A 21,126-nucleotide genomic window follows, 5' to 3' on the forward strand; every position below is an offset into this window, starting at 1 on the left:
CGCCCCCAGGCGGCCTCTGAGCTGACCCCCGGCCTCCCCCCAGTGGATCCCGCTGCTGCAGCACGGCCGCCTGAGGACCGGCCCCTTCTGCCTCCCCGTGTCCGTGGACCAGCTCCCGCCCAGCTACTCCGTGCTCACTCCAGACGTACGTGCCCTGGTCCCTGCCCCACCGCCCCGAGCCTTGTCCCCCGATGACACTCCTGGGCTCCCCTCCCGTCTCGTGCCCTGCCTTCCTTCCCATCAGGCCCCTGGGGACACTTGTTGTCCTCTGTTACAACCTCCAGGGCCCCTCGTCACCCCCATTACTGCTCCACGAGTCCCTCTGTGTCCCCCACTTGCCTCTCACCGCCCCCCACCCCCTGGCCTTTGCGCTCACTGTTCCCCATTGCCTTTCTGGCCCGGTTCCCCTTTAGCAATCCTGCGTCCCCTCTTGGCCACGATCGCCCCAGTAGTGCTCCCAGGGCCCATCACCCCATTAATGCTGTCACCTTCCCACGTACCCTTGAGCCGTCATTAATGCTCTGGGGGCCTTAAGTCCTCTCGAGTGCCCTTTTCCCGATTCATTCCCTTCGATAACATTCCCCCCGGGCCTCCTTTCTCTGTTCCTCCGTTAGTGTCCTGGGCTTGCAGCCTCCCCAGGGAAGCCCTACAGTGCCCCCTCCCACCTGCACCCCCCTGGGCTGGGCAGGGGTCCCAGCCGCTCCCCCAGGTGGGGCAGTGCTCCAGCCACAGTGTTGCAAAGGCTGCTCAGTGCGCTCAGAGCGGGAGGGCGGGCCGGTCCCCACCTGGCGCGTTCCTCCTGCAGGTGGCGCTGCCGGGCATGCGCTGGGTGGACGGTCACAAGGGCGTGTTCAGCGTGGAGCTCACTGCTGTGTCCTCTGTGCACCCCCAGGTAGGGGTTGGGGGGGACCCAGGAGCCCGGCCCTGGGGTTGAGCAACAGCTGCCGCTGACCAGGGAGGCCTGGCCCCGGGCCACGGATGGACGTGACTTCGGTCAACTAGGCCAGGCTCCCCGGGAAGCTGCTGACTCAGCCATGCTGGTGACCATCCCAGCTGGGGCCTTGGCCCTTCACGGGGTCTCTCTTCCCCACGTTTGTCCTGTCCTGCTTCTGCCATCACCCTTCTTCTCTCCTCCCTCGAGCCAGTGCTCATCCCTTTCCTCCTTCATAGTCAGTCCATTGATCCCCAGCCTTGGTTTCCGGCCCGAGGAGCGCCCCCACCCCCGCCACCCCCAGGCTCTTCCTCAGCATGGAGCCCCGGCCCCTCCCTGCTCATCCCGGGCCCTCCCACCCCCAGGACCCTCACCTGGACAAGTTCTTCACGCTGGTGCATGTCCTGGAGGAGGGGGCCTTCCCGTTCCGCCTCAAGGACACGGTGCTGAGCGAGGGGACGGTGGAGCAGGAGCTGCGGGCCAGCCTCGCCGCGCTGCGCCTCGCCAGCCCCGAGCCGCTTGTTGCCTTCTCCCACCACGTGCTGGACAAGCTCGTGCGTCTGGTTGTGCGGCCTCCGATCATCGGCGGCCAGATCGGTGAGCGGCCGCAGCCTCAGACCTCAGTTTCCCCATCTGGAAAAGGGCCCCTTGGTCCCCTGGTACTGGGTGACCCCCTATAGCTCACTTTCCTTTCTGGCCTCAGTGTTCCTCTCTGAAAAATGGCTCCCAACCCACCGGGCTCAGAGCAGGTCCGCTGTGACCCTTTGGTGGCCTCACAACCCCTTGGAAAGGTGGGAGGTGAGAGGTTCCTTCTGGGAGGCGGGAGGCCCAGGGCTCTGGAACTTGACCTGTGCTCTGCCCGGCAGTGAACCTAGGGCGTGGGGCCTTCGAAGCAATGGCCCACGTGGTCAGCCTTGTGCACCGGAGCCTAGAGGCTGCCCAGGATGCCCGCGGCCACTGCCCGCTGCTGGCCGCCTATGTCCACTATGCCTTCCGCCTGCCGGGCACTGAGCCCAGCCTCCCAAGTGGTGAGTGCTGGTGGGAGGCCCTGGGGGGGTGGGGGCAGGAGACATCCAGGAGGAGAGCATCCCAGTCCCAGAGGGAACAGCATGTGCAAAGGCCCAGGGGCTGTGCAGGCCTTGGCAGGTTTGGGCAACTTGCAAAAGACGAGAGTTTTTGTTCACTCTTCCCCATACCTCCGGGGTCGTGGTCTCTGTTCCTTGACCAGTGGTGGGTCATTCAGCCAGTCAACAAGCACCTTCAGTTGCTCAAAGCCGAGACTCAGATAGGCTGCCCGCGTTTGAATCCCAGCTCTGCCTCCTATAAACCCTGTGATCTTGGGCAAGTGACTTCACTTCTCCAGGGCTGTTTTCTATTTGTAAAACAAAGATAATAAGGGTAACCCCATCATGGGGCTGCCGGTAGTATTGAATGATACAGTGATCCATACAGTGTGCCCAGCACAGCACTCAGTAAAGTTGGGTTCTTTTCTGTTTGTGAAGTAATTAGCAATAACCACGAGCCCCTCTGGGCACTTACTACGCGCAGGCGCTGTTCTCAGGGTTTTTCAGTCTCCTTTAAATCACTACGAGGCAGCAGCCATTCTCATCCCCGTTTTACAGGGGAGGATCCTAGAGGCTCAGAGAAAGAAAGCGATGCCACCGAGGACAAGCTGATTGGGGAGGGGCACAGGGTCCTCCGGGCATCAGGGGCAGGGGGCTGACCACATTCCCTCCATCCTCAGGGGCCCCTCCCATGGCGGTACAGCCCGCCACGCTGGCCCGTGGCCCTGGCCGCCCCGCGAGCCTCTACCTGGCTCGCTCTAAGAGCATCAGCAGCAGCAACCCCGACCTGGCTGTGGCCCCTGGCTCTGTGGACGACGAGGTCTCCCGCATCCTGGCCAGCAAGGTAGGGTGCGGGCACCCCGGGATCTCTAGCCTCAGAGGCCACGGCTGCAAGGTGGGCGGGCGAGGGGTCTCAGTTTTGACAGAGGATGGAAAACACCAGGCCACAGCCTGGACGAACACTTGAGTCTGGAGCTGTGACTCAGGCTTTGCCCTGGGCCCCGAGGGTGACCTGAGGGTGACCCGAGGCTGGGCGGCTGGAGGTTGGCCTGGCTGAGAAAAGCAGCGTGTGCTTAGGGGAGCAGGTGCGTATGTGCGCGAACCCCGCGTGTGTGTATATGCGAGCGCGTATACTCACGTACCCCACGCACGCATGGGCACGGGGAGTGCATATATGCACACTGCACGCACGTATGTGCACAGGGAGTGTATGCGCGTGGCCCCCACACACGGACGTGCACACACATCTTCCGGGGTTGCGTGTATGGTCCGGGGCAGTGTTCGCGCTTGGTGTTTCATGCTGCTCTCTCGACCTTCTGCCCGTCGATTCCACCACCTACCCATGTATCTCCAGGGTATCGACCGCTCACACTCCTGGGTGAATTCTGCTTATGCTCCAGGAGGCAGCAAGGCTGTGCTGCGACGGGCACCCCCTTATTGCGGGGCCGACCCCAGACAGGTGCCCTCCCCATCTTCCCCTGCACGTGTGTGACCCCATCTCAGCATGAGCTCCTCCCACCTTCCTGGCTGTGGCCCACTAACCCAGGGGGGCTGCCCAAAAGAGGCGGCAGACCCCTCCTGCCTTTGCTTAGGGGCTGTAGAGTCAGTGTTGTGGGCGTCAAGGTTATCTGAACCAGACGTTTGCTGCCATACCGACTACAGCCTCGGGCAGAGACAGAAGGGAAAGGGTGGTATGCAGATAGCATGCAAATGATATGCAAATCAAGCCACTATAACCTCACTGCCTTGCATGGCCTGTTTCTGCCCTTAATCCACTCTGTTCAGGAGGCTCCACTGTCCCCTTGGTGTGGCAGCCTGGATGATGCCAGAGGGCTGGGGCTGACCCTCTGGGCTCTCCCATCCTGTCCCCTCCCTGGGATCTGGTGTGGGGAGGGGCTGTGCCTCCAGGCAGACCTGGGTCCTCAGTACGGGCCTGCTCTGTCCCTGAGGCTCTGAGTTTGCAGACGCACATGTGGTAAAGACCCCAGGGAGTGTGTTGAGCTCAGTGGTTTTGAGCCTGGGAATAGTTGGGGCAGCACAGGCAGGATCTTCCTGGGCCAGCCTGGCCCCTGGGCCTTGGAGACAGACATCGATTGAACACAAACATGAGTCTCTAAGTCAGGGGTGAAAATGTAAAAAGAAACGAACAGAAACAGAGCCACCGGCTTCCACTTTATGGTTGGGGGTGAGGGGGGGACCTCTCCAGGGAGGTGACATTTTTGCCGGGACCTGAAGGGTGAGACAGAGCCAGTCAGTGAAGGGGGGGTGTTCCCGGTGGAGGAAGAGGCACATGCAGACGTTGGGACCAATCCACCAGAGCCCCCTGGGCACTGAGAGGGGGCCACACAGGGACAGCTTCCTGCACACTTGACCCCAGACCTGGTTCCAGCTCCGTGCCCATCACCCAGGCAACCTGCACTGAAAGCAGGCGGGGGGCTGCTGTCAGCAGGGGACCTTGTGGACAGTCGTCTCCTGGGACTGCTGGAAATCTGGGTTCATGGGCCCTGCCAGACCCCCCAGCATCTTTAACAGGGCCTCCCCCAGTGCCCTCAGTTCTCTGGGGCGTCACCTGGGCCTTGGAGACCATCTAGGAGGGGACAGGTGGTAGGAGGGTGCGCCCTCCAGGCAGGAGGTGACACTGAGGCTGGCCTTAGCAGGGGGTGGCCCATTTCGTGTGTTCTGAGGAGCCAGGGCCTTGCTGGGACTGTGGGAGTGGGGGGGTCGCTCGAGCGCCGAGGCCTGTGCAGGCTCCAGGGGTGAGGCCGGCTCCATCTCATTGCCAGCAGCCTCCCCTCCTGACCAGCAAAGGAGGAGGGGACAGTGGAGCATGGGTCCCCATCCCCGTTTCACAGATGGGGGCACTGAGGCCACGCAAGGCTGCATGCAAGGCTCGAACAGGGCCAGGCCTGGAAGCCAGGGCTCTCGGCTGCTCTCGCTGCACCAGCCAGCACCTTCTCTCATCTCTGTCCTGTCTCTTTTCCTCTTCCGCCTCCTCTGTCCTCGCTTTGACCCCATGTCTATACTCCACTCCCCCGTCTACACCCTCTCCTGCACCGCGGTGCCCTTCTCTATCCACCCCCACCTCCCCGATTCCCTCCCATCCTCACCCGCCCTCCAATGACCGCACCCTCCCTCTTCCCCGTGTGCACCCACACCCCATTCCTCCGCCGCCTTCATCCCTGCTGGGCGCGCCCTTCTCTGTCTTCATTATGCGTCTCTTCCCGTCCATCACCCACCATCATCGGTATTACCTCCGCCCTCCCATCTGTGCGCCCCCTCGGCCCGTCCACACGGACTCGCTGTCCCCGTCCATCCCGCCCACCGTCCCCCGTCACTCGCCCCCTGGCCATCCCATCCTCTTCACCCCATCCCATCCTAGGCCATCGACTGCAGCTCTAGCCGAACTTCTTTCTACCTCGAGGGCTCCTCCTTGGCCCCACCAGCCGGCCAGCCGAGACCCACTGTGCAGAAGGTAGTGGGGGGGGGGGACAGCGCTGGCCCCAGGGCTCCTGTCTGCCCCGAAGCCCAGCAGGGTCTAGAAGGCCCCGGGAACCGGCCTGTGCTCACGCCTTCTGCTCCCTGCCCTCCCGCACAGTCTCTGGCTTCGCTAACCCCAAGCCATNCTGGAGAGAGGCCCCCTGAAGCCCCTTGGGCAGAGAGAAGACCCCCCCCCACCTTCCCTGTGAGACTGTAGAGCACTGAGAGACCCCTGCTTGTGATCAGAATTGAGACTCTGCCCCCAAACTCTTCCGAAGGCGCCTGGGGGGCCATCCAGCCCCACCCAGGTGGGCTCCCTCAAGCCCCACTCCCCAGGTCTTACCTTCTGGCCCACCCACATGCTTCACCCCAGGAGACCCGCTTCAGCCCCTCCCTGCTCCCTCAGCCTCCCCAACCCTGCCTGGGACCCACTCAAGCCCCGCCCACTGCGGCTCAAGCCCCGCCCAGGACCCCTTACGCCCACCTCTACCCCCCCTGCCTTGCTGCGAAAGCACACCACTCACAGTCCCCCGAGCCCTACCCCCTTCTAGTGAGCCCCCCGCCTCCAGTCCCTCAAGCCCCCGCTCACTCTCGCGCTGCCCCAAGGTGAAAAGCACGGCGCTGCACCTGCTTCTGGGCCAGCGGCTGGACGTGCCCCGGAAGCTGCGCTTCCCTGGGCGCTTCCTGGACGACATCGCAGCCCTCGTGGGCTCTGTGGGCCTGGAAGTCATCACCCGGGTGTACAAGGTATGATGGAAAGGGCCTCAGTGGGAGGGGTCTGAGAGAGGACACCGAGCTGGCCGGGCGGGGAACCATGAACCCGTTTGCCAGATCAGTCTGTTTACTCAGCATCTATTTGTGCACACTAACTGTACAGCCCCGTGCTGGGTGCTAGAGACACAGCAGTGCACAAAACACACTCAAATCCATGTGGTCATGGAGCTGACATTTCGAGGAGACTTGAAGGAGGGGAAGGAGCGCTCTATGCCATGTCAGGGGAAAGGGGCCTTCCAGGCGGTAGAAACGGCAAGTGCAAGGGCCCTGAGGCCGGACCATGCCTGGGCTGTTAGAGGAGCAGTTAGGAGGTAAGTGTGGCTGGAGTAGAGTGAACAGCGCTGGGAATGGGGAATTGATGAGGGTGGGGAGACGATAGAACAGATCCGTTAGCCCTTACCATAGGGCTGGGATACGGTAAGTGCTCAATAAATGGACATTGGTGTTCTCAGACCTTGATGATCGTCCAGGTCCTGGATCACTAATTCCAGTGTTCACAGGAGTTAGGCGGGCAATAATAACAATGATAATAGTAGTAATATTGGGCATTTATTGTTTACTGTGTATCTTTTATTAAAAATTTTTTTAGTGTTTATTTTTGAGAGAGAGAGAGAGAGAGACAGCGTGAGAGAGGGAGGAGCAGAGAGAGAGAGAGAGAGACACAGCATCTGAAGCAGGCTCCAGGCTCCGAGCTGTCAGCACAGAGCCCGACATGGGGCTCGAACCAAAGAACCGTGAGATCGTGACTTGAGCCCAAGTCAGATGCTTAACCGACTGAGCCCCCCAGGCGCCCCAGTGCTTACCATGTATCTTAAACACGTTAGATGGATCATATGAAATTCTCCCAGCCACCCCCAAGAAGTATTATCGCTATCTCTCCATTTTACTGATGGGGAAACTGAGGCAGAGAATGACTGGGTCACGACCCGATAACACACAACTGAGAAAGGGCAGAATGGGGATTTGAACCCAAGCCGCCATCTCCAGAGCCCACGCCCTCACCACCTGGGGAGAGTGAGGCTTATGGTGGACTAGAGGGCACGTACCCATTAGCTGTGGCCAGGACGCCTGATTTTTGAGGAGAGATGGGACTTCTGGATTTGAAAAGGAACTTTCCAGATTTTTGAAATGCTGGCCGAACCCAAGCCAGCCCTTGTGCAATCTCCCGCGACCTCTGGGCTGGTCTCAAAGTTCTCGACTTTGTTCCACTGGAGCCTCCCCAGGGGCTGATGCTCCCAGGGGCTGACCCAGGTTGTGAGGAAACATCCCTCGGAAAGGGCTGCAGGAAGAAGTACCCCGAGACGCAGCATTGTCACAGCTGCTGGTGAGGCATCTGCGATGGGCCCCAGTGGCTTCATGGCTTCCCTTGACGTTTTCTCAAGCACTGACTGTGTCAGGCTCAGCAGACAAGGAAGATACAGTTTCTGCCCACCTGTGGACTCAGAGATAAGGCAGGTTTCGTGTTTTGTTTCTCTGGGTTTCAGGGAACTGAGGGCCACTGAGGCTACCTTGTGAAGCCATGGAGTGGCCCATGAGCACGTGAGGGCAGAACAAGCATCAGCCAGGCCTCAAATCTATAGTAGCTTTCTTGGCTGTGCCTCACATCTGCCAGGCACACATCCTGCCACAGGGCCTTTGCACTTACTATGCCCTGGGCTCAGGATGCCTTTCTCCTCTTGGCTTTTTCTGGTCTTTGGGGCTTTCTCTCAAAACAGCACCCCGTTACATTTCCTTGAAAACACACGGGAGTATCTCCAAGTTTTTTCTTTATTGTCTACCTGCCGCCCCTCCCCCCCCAAGACTGTGAGTCAGACAACCAGCAAGGACCATGTCTGTCTGGGTCACAGGACTTGGCACGTAGTAGATGCTCCCTGGATGCTTGTGATTGCTGGGAGTGTACCAGTTGGAGCAGAAGTTAATTTGCCCAGACGTCATCACGAGCAGTTTCCATGTGACCAAAGCTGATTTCTGAGCAGGGGTGGCTTGCAGGGGGTTGCGCAGGGTGGGCGTGGCTGGCCGTTGTGTTTCAGCGCTGCGCCTGCCACATGAGGCGTGACTGGGAGTGGGAACAGGAGGAGCAGAACTGCTTCCCAAACCCCTTTGGCCAGGATGTGGTCACATGGTCATTCCCAGCTACAAGGGAGGCTGGGAAATGTAGTCTTCACCCAGCCTTGAACTCTGGAGGACTCCAATACTCTGAGACGGGAGAGGATGTGGGGGGACGGAGCAGCCGGTTTCTGGCATCGATATGGTGTCATTGAAATCAAATGAAAGGAAAAATAACAGCGTTCTTTAAAACAAAAAAATTTTTTTAACATTTATATATTTTTGAGAGTGGGGGGTGTGGAGGGGCAGAGAGAGGGAGATGGGATCCCACGCAGGCTTCACCCTGTGATGTGTGGCTCAAACCCATGACAACTGTGAGATCATGACCTGAACGGAGATCGAGAGTCGGCCGCTTAACTGACGGAGCCACCCAGGCGCCCCTCTTTCTTTAAGATGACTTTATTTTATATAGTTTATTATTTTTTTTAACATTTATTCATTTTTGAGAGACAGGGCATGAGCCAGGGAGGGGCAGAGAGAGGAGGAGACACAGAATCTGAAGCAGGATCCAGGCTCTGAGCCATCAGCACAGAGCCCGACGCGGGGCTCGAACCCACAGACTTTGAGATTGTGACCTGAGCTGAAGTCAGAAGTTTAGCTGACTGAGCCACCTAGGTGCCCCTTTTCTATCTTATTTTTTAAAGTTTATTTACTTTTGAGGGAGAGAAGGGGGTAGAGAGAATCGACGTGGGGGGTTGAACTCACAAACTGAGATCATGACCTGAGCTGACATCAAGAGTCAGACGCTTAACCAACGGAGCCACCCAGGCGTTCTGAAAACAGTGCTCTGAACAGAGCCCCGAGGCGTGTAGACACATAACCGTGGGGCATGGAGGGAAGGGACAGCCAGAGAAGGACAACCAGGAGCCCGGGCGTATCTGGAGCCCAGAAACGTGCCAAGAAGCCCCAAGGCTGTGGGGCAGTGAGACGGGTCCTGGAGGTCCCTGGTGGCCTCAGCGAGAGCCAGGCCCAGTGCGGAGCCTGGGGCTCAGTGGGACAGTGGGCGCGGGCTGACACACCCTATGCCCCTAGGACGCGGAGCTGGCCGAGCGCCTCAACGCCAGCCTGGCCTTCTTCCTCAGCGATCTGCTGTCCCTGGTGGACCGCGGGTTCGTCTTCAGCCTAGTCCGAGCCCACTACAAGCAGGTAGGGGGTGGGCCCAGTGGGGACAGCACGGGGGGGGGGGGGTGGGCAGAGCAATGGAAAGGTCACTCCCCACCCTCTCCCCGCAGGTGGCCACGCGACTGCAGTCGGCCCCCAACCCAGCGTTGCTGCTGACCCTGCGCATGGACTTCACCCGCATCCTGTGCAGCCATGAGCACTACGTGACCCTCAACCTGCCCTGCTGCCCCTTGTCGCCCCCAGCCTCACCCTCGCCCTCCGTATCCTCCACTACCTCCCAGGTGCGCTGACCTCTCTTCTGGCTCCTCCCCTTGACCTGTGACCCCTTGCCTGAACCCATCCCCTGTGGGTCCCTCCGACGTCCGCTTCACAGTGGGCCGCTGCCCAGGGAGTCTGACCCCTTGCCTCCGACCCTTCACCTCCGACCCCTCATTCTCGGCGATTCCCCCCAGAGGACCAGCCTCTCCTTTCTCACCCCTGAATCCTAATTCCCAGCCGGGGTTCCGTGTGGTGTTCCCCAGCCCTCCGACTGCAAGTCACCTCACATGTGGGTAACTCCAGGCGCTCACCTCTGACCCTTGATCCCTGGCCTCCTTCCTGCCGTCCCCGCTTTCTCCTCTTCCTTCCCTCTGCAGAGCTCCACCTTCTCCAGCCAGGCCCCCGACCCCAAGGTGACCAGCATGTTCGAGCTGAGTGGGCCATTCCGGCAGCAGCACTTTCTGGCTGGACTCCTGCTGACGGAGCTGGCACTGGCCCTGGACCCTGAGGCCGAGGGGTGAGCACGGGCCCCCTCTGGCCCCAGGGCTGGTGGAAGGGTCCAGGGGCCACGCCCACTCCATCCTGAGCTCCTCCCTCGCCAACAGGGCATCCCTGTTGCACAAGAAGGCCATCAGCGCCGTCCACAGCCTGCTCTGTGGCCATGACGCTGATCCCCGCTACACTGAGGCTACCGTGAAGGCCCGTGTGGCCGAGCTGTACCTACCGCTGCTGTCACTGGCACGGGACACGCTGCCACGGCTGCATGATTTTGCTGGTCAGTGGGCCGGGGCAGGACGGGGTTACCCGACCCTGGGGCTGGATGATCACACGAGCTCAGGTCAGGAAAGGCGGGGGCGCAGGGTTAGGGATAAACGCACGGGTGGAGGGGTCAGGAGACAGGGTTGAAGGGTGCTGTTGTGGGGCCCCAGGAAAGCCATCAGCCTCTCTGAGCCTGTTAAATGGGGACAGTGGTGGCATCAGACACTTCCTAGGGGTATGTGAAGCTTTGGGGAGCAGCATACTGGGACAGTCACCCCACTGTAAATGGGAGTAGTCTACCATGATATTCTAGAAAGAGAATACGAGGAGAGGAAGGTGGGGAACCTCGGGACGAGGGGGTGGTTGGAGCCCTGTGTTCATTCATTCACTTGTATTCCACGTTCACTGGAGGACCGTTACAGTTAGAAGCACAGACTTGGGATTTCTGGGTTGATCCCCCTTCCCATTTGGGGGAAATTCTCAGTCTTTATCTCTTGAATTTTTTTTTCCTGCCTCCTTTTCTCGCCTCTCTCCTTCTGGGACTCCAATTACACGTACGTTCGACCTTTTGATCGCATCACATGTGTCCACTGTGCTCTGTTCTGTTTTCCAATCTGTTTGCAGTTGGCAAACTTTTCTGCTCTCTTGTATTCGGGTTCACTGCTGATCTCTCCTCTGGCTGCGTCCAGTCTTCTGAGTTTTCAGATGTTATCATTTTCGGCTGTAAAATGTCCATTCGATTTTTTTTTAAATTCAATTCTCTATTGAAGTTTCTCAGCTTTGTAGCCACGTTTGTCTGTCTTTTCTGCCTCTTTATGGTTTAAAGTCTTCATTTGCTAACATTTGGGAGTTTGTGGGCCTCCTTCTGTTGTCGTTTTCTTTCTTATCAATCATATTTCCCAGCCTCTTCCTTTGTCTTGTAATTTGCTATTGTGTTATGGGCATTGTATGGAACGAAGCATCGTGATTGAGGCAGTCATCTTTTCCCAGTGAGGGGCTCCTCTCTCCCTCTCTTACACAGATGGGGTAATGGGCTGATCACCTCCATCTGGTCGGGAACCAAGCTAGATTAAGCTGGCCTGGAGTTTTAGTTAAGCTCAGTTGATGTTCTAAGACTCTCCTGGGTGAGACCAGTTCTGTATTTATCGGCAGCTCCTGTCTGATAAAACTTTTTTTGAGGGGGATATGAGGGCTACTCTCTGAAGATCATAGAGTTTGGAACCAGACTATTTAGGTTAAGACCTAATTTACCTGCTGTGTGACCCCAGGCAGGTGACATAATCTCTCTGTGCCTGTTTCCTCATCCATAAAGTGGGGATGATAAGAGTATTTATGCTGTAGGGTTGTTTTGAAGATTAAAAGCTAATTTTTTTTTTTAACATTTATTTTTGAGAGACAGCGCAAGCATGAGCAGGGGAGGGGCAGAGAGAAAGGGAGGCACAGAATCTGAAGCAGGCTCCAGGCTCTGAGCTGTCAGCACAGAGCCTGATGCAGGGCTCAAACTCATGGGCCGCAAGATCACGACCTGAGCTGAAGTCGGACGCTTAACTGACTGAGCCACCAAGCGCCCCAAGAGCTAATGTTTTCAAAGTACTTCACGATAGCATCTGGCACATAAGGGACTCTAAGTGCCAACTGATTCTGTAATAACAGTGGCGGCATTTATTATTATTAATTCTTCTTCTTACTGCCATTGTTGCCATCATTGTCACCATCCTTGTAGTGAACATCCTTGTTTGTTATGTCTGTGGGCCAGGCCATATTCTACGTGTTAAGCATATAGGAGCAGCCAGAGCAGAGGGGGTTCAGGCCTCTGTGGATCTTACTAAACAGTTGTACAAGCACAAAAAGTGAGCTCTGAGAATAGATGATGGGAGACCTCAGCCTGGTCTGGGGGCAGGGTATCAGGATGGCTTCCCTGAGGAGGTGAACTTTGAGGTAGACTATGAGACAGAGAGAGTACTTATCAAGGGCTCTTTCTTCTGTCCTCCTGCCCCTCCCCCCAGAGGGCCCAGGTCAACGGTCAAGACTGGCCTCGATGCTTGACTCAGACACGGATGGGGAAGGGGACATCGGAGGCACCATCAACCCCTCAGTGGCCATGGCCATCGCGGGTGGCCCCCTGGCCCCTGGCTCCCGGGCTAGCATCTCCCAGGGCCCAGTGGCAGTGAGTATGGCGCTGGTCCCCAGAGACACAATCCAACGTGGTCACAGAAGTTATGTAATGATATACTGACGGGACGGTCTTCATCTTAATTTGGAGGAAATGAAAATCAGCTCCGTCCCTTCTGAACACCCTCTCCCCTGCTTGGCCCCAGGCTTCTCGCTCGGGTTGTCCCCTCTCTGCCGAGTCCAGTCGGACCTTACTGGTATGTGTCCTGTGGGTCCTGAAGAATGCTGAGCCGGCCCTCCTGCAGCGCTGGGCTGCTGACCTTGCCCTCCCTCAGCTGGGTCGTTTCTTGGACTTGCTATACCTTTGCCTGGCTGCCTTTGAGTACAAGGTATGGGAGTGAGGGTGGGGCTGGGGCCGGGCTCTACGAGGCAGGCTGAGTGGGATGTTGCAGGCGGGAGCAAAGGGGTGGACTGTCATGCACAGCTTCCTGCGGATTTGAGGATAAAGGGGTGGACTGTTTCTGGGCTGAGCCAAAGAGAAAGAGGGGAATTGCCTTTGTGAATAGACTTTGGAAGGTGCCAAAAACTTTCAGGAAAGGGGGGAACTGTGTCTCCAAGCACAGGATCCTGGAGGTCAGAAAGGACCCACTGAGTGGGACCAAGCAGCCCCGGTCCCACAGAAAAGGGCAGAGTCAGCCTTTGAATCCATCCTCTGTCCCCACAGGGGAAAAAGGCCTTTGAGCGCATCAACAGCCTCACATTCAAGAAGTCACTGGACATGAAGGCTCGTCTGGAGGAAGCCATCTTGGGCACCATCGGAGCCCGACAGGAGATGGTCCGACGGAGTCGTGGTGAGAGGGAAGCGAACCCGGGTGCACGTCCCCACCAGCTGCTCCCAGCCTTTGTCTGAGGGACGCCAGGAAGGGGGCTCATTTTTCCCAGAAACACGCGCGTGCGCCATCCCCGGGCCCACGGGGGTCTGTGTTCCCTGTCTGCCCTCACGTGTCCTTCACGGCTGACTGTTCCCTTCACACGCATGTGCGTCACGGCTTATCCCACGTGTGTAACTTAATGCCCAAGCGCGGCTCCTCACGGTCACGTGTCTTTGTGTTTCCGCACGTCTGCGAACGTGCACAGAGAGGAGCCCCTTTGGGACCCAGGAGAACGTCCGCTGGCGGAAGAGCGTTACACACTGGAGACAGACCTCGGACCGTGTGGACAAGTGGGTGTGGGCAGGAAGTAGTCTGCTGGGGTCACACCGGCTTCCGGGGAAACTGGTGTCCCTGGAGCTCAGTGCGCACCCCCGTCCCGTCCCCTCCAGGACCAAGGAAGAAATGGAACACGAGGCCTTGGTGGACGGGAACCTGGCGACCGAGGCCAGCCTGGTGGTCCTGGACACACTGGAGATCGTCGTGCAGGTGGGGCTTGAGCCAGCCTCTCCCTGACCTCTGACCCCATCACCCTGCCTCGTGATCTCTGGCTCTAGAAGCCCTCTTTCCCCGACGCCGCAAGCTGCTCAGTCCCTAACGGCCGCCTTTCTGACCCCTCAGACGGTCATGCTGTCAGAGGCCCGGGAGAGCATCTTAGGCGCAGTGCTCAAGGTGGTGCTGTACAGTCTGGGCAGTGCCCAGAGCGCCCTCTTCTTGCAGCATGGCCTGGCCACACAGCGAGCCCTGGTGTCCAAGGTAAGCCCCGTTCGACGGTCACGGTCATCAGAGTCCTAGCCGCCGCCCGTTGAGCGCCTACTATGCGCTCAGCAGCCCCGTGAGACAGACGCTCCTTAGCCATAGCTTACAGATGACGGAACTGAGGATCAGAGTGGCGAAGTCACTCACCCGGGGCCACACAGCAAGGGCTTCGCCCCAGGTCTGATTCCAGAGCCCACTGTGCTTGGCCACGGATGCCCCTGGGACTTTCCGTGCCACGACGGGGAGGGGCCAACCAGTGTCTGTCTTGCCTGGGGCGGGGGGGACAGTTCCCAGAGCTGCTGTTTGAAGAGGACACGGAGCTGTGCGCCGATCTCTGCCTGAGGCTCCTGCGGCACTGCGGCAGCCGCGTCAGCACCATCCGCACGCACGCCAGCGCCTCGCTCTACCTCCTCATGCGCCAGAACTTCGAGATCGGCAACGTGAGTGGGAGCGGCGGCCAGGGGGTTGTCAGCACAGTAGACGCAGAGCAGGAGGGGAGACGGGTGACGTGGTCAGGTCACGCGGGCCTTGGGGGTGCGGGTCCGAGGCCTCACGGCTGTGCTCTTCCCCCCCATCCCCCCTCCCCGGCTCCCCGCAGAACTTTGCCCGCGTGAAGATGCAGGTGACCATGTCGCTGTCGTCCCTGGTGGGGACGACGCAGAGTTTCAGTGAAGAGCACCTGAGACGGTCGCTCAAGACCATCCTCACCTACGCTGAGGAGGACGTGGGGCTGCGGGAGAGCCCCTTCNGCCCCTCCCCGGCTGCAGGTCCAGGACCTGATGTTCAACCTGCACATGATCCTGACGGACACGGTGAAGATGAAAGAGCATCAGGAGGACCCGGAGATGCTCATTGATCTCATGTACAGGTGAGGCGGGCCGGGCGGGGCCTCCGGCCACTCTCAGGCACAGACAGCTGATGGAGAGAAGGTGGTAACAGGGACAGGTGAGCGGGCAGGTAAGGCGAGGGCAGGTACGTGAATGCCACAAAGGGTGCCAGGTGAACACGCACTGGACGGCGACAGATGAGAATGAGGAGAAGTGAGGTGGCAGTTGGGAGAGACAGTAAGGGGGCAGCCGGTGATGACTGGTCAGGGAACCAGTGATTTGGCGGGGAGGGGAGGGGTTTGGTTAGAAATTGGGGAGTGGGTGGGGCGCCTGGGCGGCTCAGTCGGTTGTGTCCAACTGCGGCTCAGGTCATGATATCGCGGTTTGTGGGTTTAAGCCCCACGTCGGGCTCTGTGCTGACAGCTCAGAGCCTGGAGCCTGCTTTGGATTCTTTGTCTTCGCTCTCTGCCCCTCCCCCGCTTGCACTATGTCTCTGTCTCTCAAAAATGAATAAATAAGCCACCTGGGTGGCTTAGTCCATTAAGCATTTGACTTTGGCTCGGGTCATGATCTCACAGTCCCTGGGTTCAGGCCCTGCGTTGGGCTCTGTGCTGAGAGCTTGGAGCCTGGAGCCTGCTTCAGATTCTGCGTCTCCCTCTCTCTCTGCTCCTCCCCCGCTCGCTCTCTGTCTCTCTCTCGAAAATAAACATTAAAAAAATTTTTTTTAATTAAAAAAAAAATTGGGGAGTGGGAGACGGGAAACGGGATGGAGACCGGGAAGGTGGGGGGCGCACAGGAGGGCTATGACATGGGGCACAAGTAAGGGGAATGGGGGAGCAGGGGGCGTGGCTTCAGATCCCAGGTGAGGACATGGTCTGGTCAGTGGGATTCAAGAAGGACGCATGAGAAAAGAGATGAGCAGGTCGGTAGGTGAGGAGGCCCCACATTCACGAGGGTCCGGCCGAGGAGCTTGGCTGGTGAGAGGTGCAGATGGCTGGGGTAACAAGCAAAGCGGGGGCGGACAAGCGAGGGGCAGGCAGCGGGGAGAAGCCGAGTCCCGCCCCATCTCCTTACCCTGCCTCCCCCCTGCATGCTAGGATCGCCCGCGGCTACCAGGGCTCCCCCGACCTGCGCCTCACGTGGTTGCAGAACATGGCGGGGAAGCACGCGGAGCTGGGCAACCACGCGGAGGCCGCCCAGTGCATGGTGCACGCGGCCGCCCTGGTGGCCGAGTACCTGGCCCTCCTGGAGGACAGCCGCTACTTGCCCGTGGGCTGCGTCTCGTTCCAGGTGCGCTGCCCGGGGGACAGGTGGCGGGATGGAGGGGGGGCGGTGGCACCGTCGGGCGGCGCCGGGGCCTGACGCCGCCTCCACCGCAGAACATCTCGTCCAACGTGCTGGAGGAGTCGGCCATCTCCGACGACATCCTGTCGCCTGACGAGGAGGGCTTCTGTTCCGGGAAGCACTTCACGGAGCTGGGGCTGGTCGGGCTGCTGGAGCAGGCGGCGGCCTACTTCACCATGGTGAGGCCCGCGGGGGACCCCGCTGCTGGACACTCAGGGCGAAGCTGCTGCCCGGTCCCTCTCTGGGCAGAGGGGACAACCGGGCGCTTCACAAGCTCGTGTTACCTGCCACTCTTCCTGTAAGACCCTTAACATGAGGCCTGGGCGTCCTGAGCCTTCAGTACATTCAGCTGCTGTTATGTGTGTTATTATAGAAAATTTCAAGCACACGCAAAAGACAATTGGACCATTGTGCCCGTACCCAGCACTCAAATCCAGCAACCACCCAGCATTTACTCTCGTTTCATCTCTTTGCCTCTAGTTTTTTTGTTTTGTTCTTTGTTTTTGATGGAGTATTTTTCAAATTCTTTTTTTAATGTTTACTTTTTTTTTTAATTTTTAATGTTTTATTTATTTCTGAGAGAGAGAGAGAGAGACAGCATGAGCAGGGGAGGGTCAGAGGGAGACACAGAATCTGAAACAGGCTCCAGGCTCTGAGCTGTCAGCACAGTGCCCGACGTGGGGCTCGAACCCACAAACTGTGAGATCATGACCTGAGCCGAAGTCAGATGCCCAACCAACTGAGCCACCCAGGCGCCCCTAATGTTTACTTATTTTTGAGAGAGAGATTGCAAACAAGGGAGGGGCAGAGAGAGACAAAGAGACGGAGACACAGAATCTGAAGCAGGCTCCAGGCTCTGAGCTATCAGCACAGAGCCCGATGTAGGGCTCGAACCCACGGACCATGAGATCTTGCCCTGAGAGAATGTCCGACGCTTAACCCACTGAACTGCACAGGCGCTCCTGTTCCAGGGGGTTTTCTGGCCTCTACAGGGCCGGCCGTGTCCCAGTGGCGATGTTTACCTGTTCCCCTGTCCCCCACGTTTCTGGGAACCGGTGATTAGGTCTGGAGCCCAGCTCAGATTCAGAGTTAGGTTTTCCGGTGAGATTTTTTTTTTTCCGGTGCTGCCAGACCCCCTGTGGGGCTTTCATCATTTTGTGAAAGGCTCAAACAAAAGCCTCCCCAGGAATAAATCAGACCTCTCGCAGTTGGGCAGGGCAGGAAACATCGCAGGGTGCCTGCTAGCTTCTTGCTGGCCCAGGCTCTGGGGGAGGGGCACTCAGGAGTGGCCATGACCACGTGTCAAGAGGTAGTTGGGTGTGAAGGTCTTGGGTACCAGGCCAGAAGGGCTGGTGTTCAGGTCCTGGCCCTGGGGAGCCATGTCTCTGAGTTTTAGTTTTCTCTTTGAGGAATTAAAAAAAAAACAAAACAAAAAAACGGCTCCTCCCACCGATGAAGGAACATGGGTAAAGTGCAGATGCACACAGCACTCATAGTAAGCATGGCAGAGTGCACAGGGAGGGGTCTGTAGGGGCCAGGTGGAAAGACTGGTGTCCCACCTGGGGTGGGGTGGTCAGGGTGGCCTTCCAGGAGGAGGTGATCAAAGATGGAGCCCTGGAGGATGGGCAGTAGCACAGAGGGGGGGCTTTTCCGGGCAGGAAAGAAAACCAGGGAGGGTGCTGGGAATCCTGATGTGTCCCCACCCCCTAGGGCGGGCTCTATGAGGCAGTAAACGAGGTCTACAAGACCCTCATCCCCATCCTGGAAGCCCACCGAGACTACAAGAAGCTGGCTGCTGTGCATGGCAAACTGCAGGAGGCCTTCACCAAGATCATGCACCAGGTGGGTCAGGAAGCCCTCCCAGACCCTGCCCTTGGCCCCAGCTCCCACCCCCACCGCAGCTCAGCTAACTCTGACCCTTCTCTCCCCCCACAGAGCTCTGGCTGGGAGGTGAGTCAGCCCAGGGGCCGCCTGCCTCTGGGGCCCCCCATACAGGCTGGTCAGCAGTGGTCAGGGACCACCAGGGGGCGCTGGAGGAACATGGCCGCCTGGCCGCAGGGACTGGTGCTAGGTTGGGCGATGNCCAGAGACACCCCTCCCTCGGGCAGGGCCAGCTTGGTCACTGCCTGTTAAGGGGGGGCCTCTGACTCCCTCCTTGTCTGTCTCTATATTTCTCTTTGTCTCTGTCTCTTGGTCCCTTTCCCTGTCTCTCTGTCTCTTCCTGTCTCGATCAACGCTCTTCTCTCAGTCTCTCCAGGTCTCTGTCTGTCTCCCCAGCCTTCCCCAGGATCTCTGCTCCCCGTTGCCATTTAGTGCTCCCCTTCTCCCGCCTCTCCCCCACTTGGGTCTATTTTTAGGCATCTCTTAGTTTGGGGAGAATTTTCTGGCCAAAGAAGGCAGGATCCCAGAGCCAAGATGGGAGGGCTGGGTGGGGGCCGGGCATGTCCCTTCCCTCCCCAGATCTCTGGTGTCTGCCCAAAGAATGGTACTCATGGGGCAGCATAAACTGGGACCCTGGAGCTTGGGGCCTCTTGCCTCTGACCTCTCCCATGACTTTGTCTCTCCCTTCGCTACCATTACCCTGTGCCCACCCCACCCTGCTCGGATCGGCCTTGGTGAGTGAACACGGAGTTACCCCCTTTCTTTCTGGTGGAGGGTAGTATATCTGGTGGGAGGGCGCCCTGGAACAAGGAAGCCAGAGCCTCTGTCCCAGAGAGCTATGCATTCCCTTAGCCACTCAAGCATTTATTGAGCACCTGCTGTATACCCAGCCCTGTAGGCATTGAGGACACAGCTGTGCTCAACAGAGCCCTAGCAACAGAGCCCTAATCCTAATTTCATATTGAGATCCAGACTCGGAAGAAATGCTTGGGCGAGAGGGATAATCAGAAACTAGGGGCTTGTGTCACATGAGAATAAAGATTTGGGGGAGGCAGGAGATAAAGGCTGGGGGGAAAGAGTGAGGGTGTGGGCTGCTGGTGGTCATCTGGGACCATGCCCCAGGATTCCCCCCCCAACTGTGCCTGTGACGTCATGTTCTTGGGGTCCCCATGCCCATGCCCACCTCTTCTGCACGTGGGGCAAGGGAACCTCCAGAGGGGACTCCCGGGCCACAGCTCCCCTTCTTACAGATGCAGCGTGTGTTCGGGACCTACTTCCGCGTGGGTTTCTATGGGGCGCGATTCGGCGACCTGGATGAGCAGGAGTTTGTGTATAAGGAGCCATCCATCACGAAGCTGGCTGAGATTTCACACCGGCTGGAGGCACGTCCCAGCGGTAGGGGGTAGATGGGCACGGGGCTGCCCTGGGGCGGAGTGGGGGCTGCCCCTCTGTGGCCCTGAGTCAGCCCCGTGTCCCCAGGAGTTCTACACGGAGAGGTTTGGGGAGGACGTGGTCGAGATTGTCAAAGATTCGAACCCCGTGGACAAGACCAAGCTTGACCCACAGAAGGTGAGGGCTCCTGACCATCCTAGGGTCTCCCATGTTCAGGGAGACTCAAAGTACTATTTCCCGGGGACCCTCAAACCCTATTTCTCTGGCAGGCTTCAGAGCTGCTCTCCCTTGGGGACCCCAAATCCTTTTCCTTGGGAGATCCCAGGGCTGGGCCCTGCAAGGAGGAAGGCAAGCCCCCAGGGCGTGTACTGGGGCTCTGGGAGCCTCATTCCGGAGCCCCGCGCCCCAGGCTTACATCCAGATCACTTACGTGGAGCCGCACTTCGACACCTACGAGCTCAAGGACCGCGTGACCTACTTCGACCGCAACTACGGGCTGCGCACCTTCCTGTTCTGCACGCCCTTCACGCCTGACGGGCGCGCGCACGGCGACCTTCCAGAGCAGCACAAGCGCAAGACGGTGCTCAGCACAGACCACGCCTTCCCCTACATCAAGACCCGAATCCGCGTGTGCCACCGGGAGGAGGTGGGTGGGTCCCCAGGGGGAAGGGAGATGCGGAGATCCAAGGTCAAGGGAAGCCCGGGGGACCCCCAGGCCCAGGCGGTGAGAGGACCCTAAGAGGTGAGAGGACACGGCGGAACACCAGTCTTCAGACTCCGACCTCTACTTCCAGCCCCAGGCAGCCTGAGGCCAGACCACCACCACACCAGAGTCCCCAGGGCCAGACACAGGCAGCTGAGAGCAGAACCCCCACCCTGTCACATGCAGGCCTGCAGAAGACCCCACACGCTGTTCCTTACACAGCCTCTCGGAACGCCCCTTCCCCCCCGCCACCAGCAGGGGTCCAGGCTGCCCTGGGCGAGCTTGGGGCACGACATCTTCAGGCCCCAGCCAGCGCCTGCCAATCCGCTTCCCCACAGACAGTGCTGACACCCGTGGAGGTGGCCATCGAGGACATGCAGAAGAAGACACGGGAGCTGGCCTTCGCCACCGAGCAGGACCCGCCCGACGCCAAGATGCTGCAGATGGTGCTGCAGGGCTCTGTGGGGCCCACTGTGAACCAGGTACTGGCCAGTGGGGCCTGCAGGCTGCCTGAGGCGCCCCAGGGGCCGTGCAGACACCCTCACGAGCCCTGCCCCCCCTGCAGGGTCCCCTGGAGGTGGCCCAGGTGTTTTTGGCAGAGATCCCGGAAGACCCCAAACTGTTTCGGCATCATAACAAGTTGCGGCTCTGTTTCAAAGACTTCTGCAAGAAGTAGGCCTGCCCCCCC

General features: G+C 59.0%; 1 protein-coding gene across 1 annotated transcript in view; it reads left to right on the forward strand.

The window, feature by feature from the left end:
- Nucleotides 1-21,126, forward strand: part of DOCK6 (dedicator of cytokinesis 6) — a 37,727-nt gene that overhangs the window by 15,567 nt on the left and 1,034 nt on the right. The window contains 30 exon segments of the mRNA XM_077767968.1: nt 44-145; nt 806-892; nt 1,297-1,528; nt 1,798-1,959; nt 2,676-2,839; nt 3,350-3,454; nt 5,375-5,467; nt 6,079-6,219; nt 9,385-9,498; nt 9,585-9,755; nt 10,110-10,249; nt 10,338-10,507; nt 12,498-12,658; nt 12,810-12,992; nt 13,328-13,454; nt 13,741-13,825; nt 13,925-14,021; nt 14,154-14,288; nt 14,579-14,731; nt 14,890-15,045; nt 15,047-15,159; nt 16,216-16,408; nt 16,498-16,641; nt 18,173-18,304; nt 18,398-18,412; nt 19,600-19,725; nt 19,823-19,912; nt 20,145-20,381; nt 20,777-20,920; nt 21,004-21,110. Of these exon segments, the coding sequence (XP_077624094.1) occupies nt 44-145; nt 806-892; nt 1,297-1,528; nt 1,798-1,959; nt 2,676-2,839; nt 3,350-3,454; nt 5,375-5,467; nt 6,079-6,219; nt 9,385-9,498; nt 9,585-9,755; nt 10,110-10,249; nt 10,338-10,507; nt 12,498-12,658; nt 12,810-12,992; nt 13,328-13,454; nt 13,741-13,825; nt 13,925-14,021; nt 14,154-14,288; nt 14,579-14,731; nt 14,890-15,045; nt 15,047-15,159; nt 16,216-16,408; nt 16,498-16,641; nt 18,173-18,304; nt 18,398-18,412; nt 19,600-19,725; nt 19,823-19,912; nt 20,145-20,381; nt 20,777-20,920; nt 21,004-21,110 (4,079 nt within the window).

Source organism: Crocuta crocuta, unplaced genomic scaffold (genome assembly GCF_008692635.1).
Source record: "Crocuta crocuta isolate KB4526 unplaced genomic scaffold, BGI_CrCroc_1.0 scaffold115, whole genome shotgun sequence".
NCBI classification, from domain to species: Eukaryota; Metazoa; Chordata; class Mammalia; order Carnivora; family Hyaenidae; genus Crocuta; species Crocuta crocuta.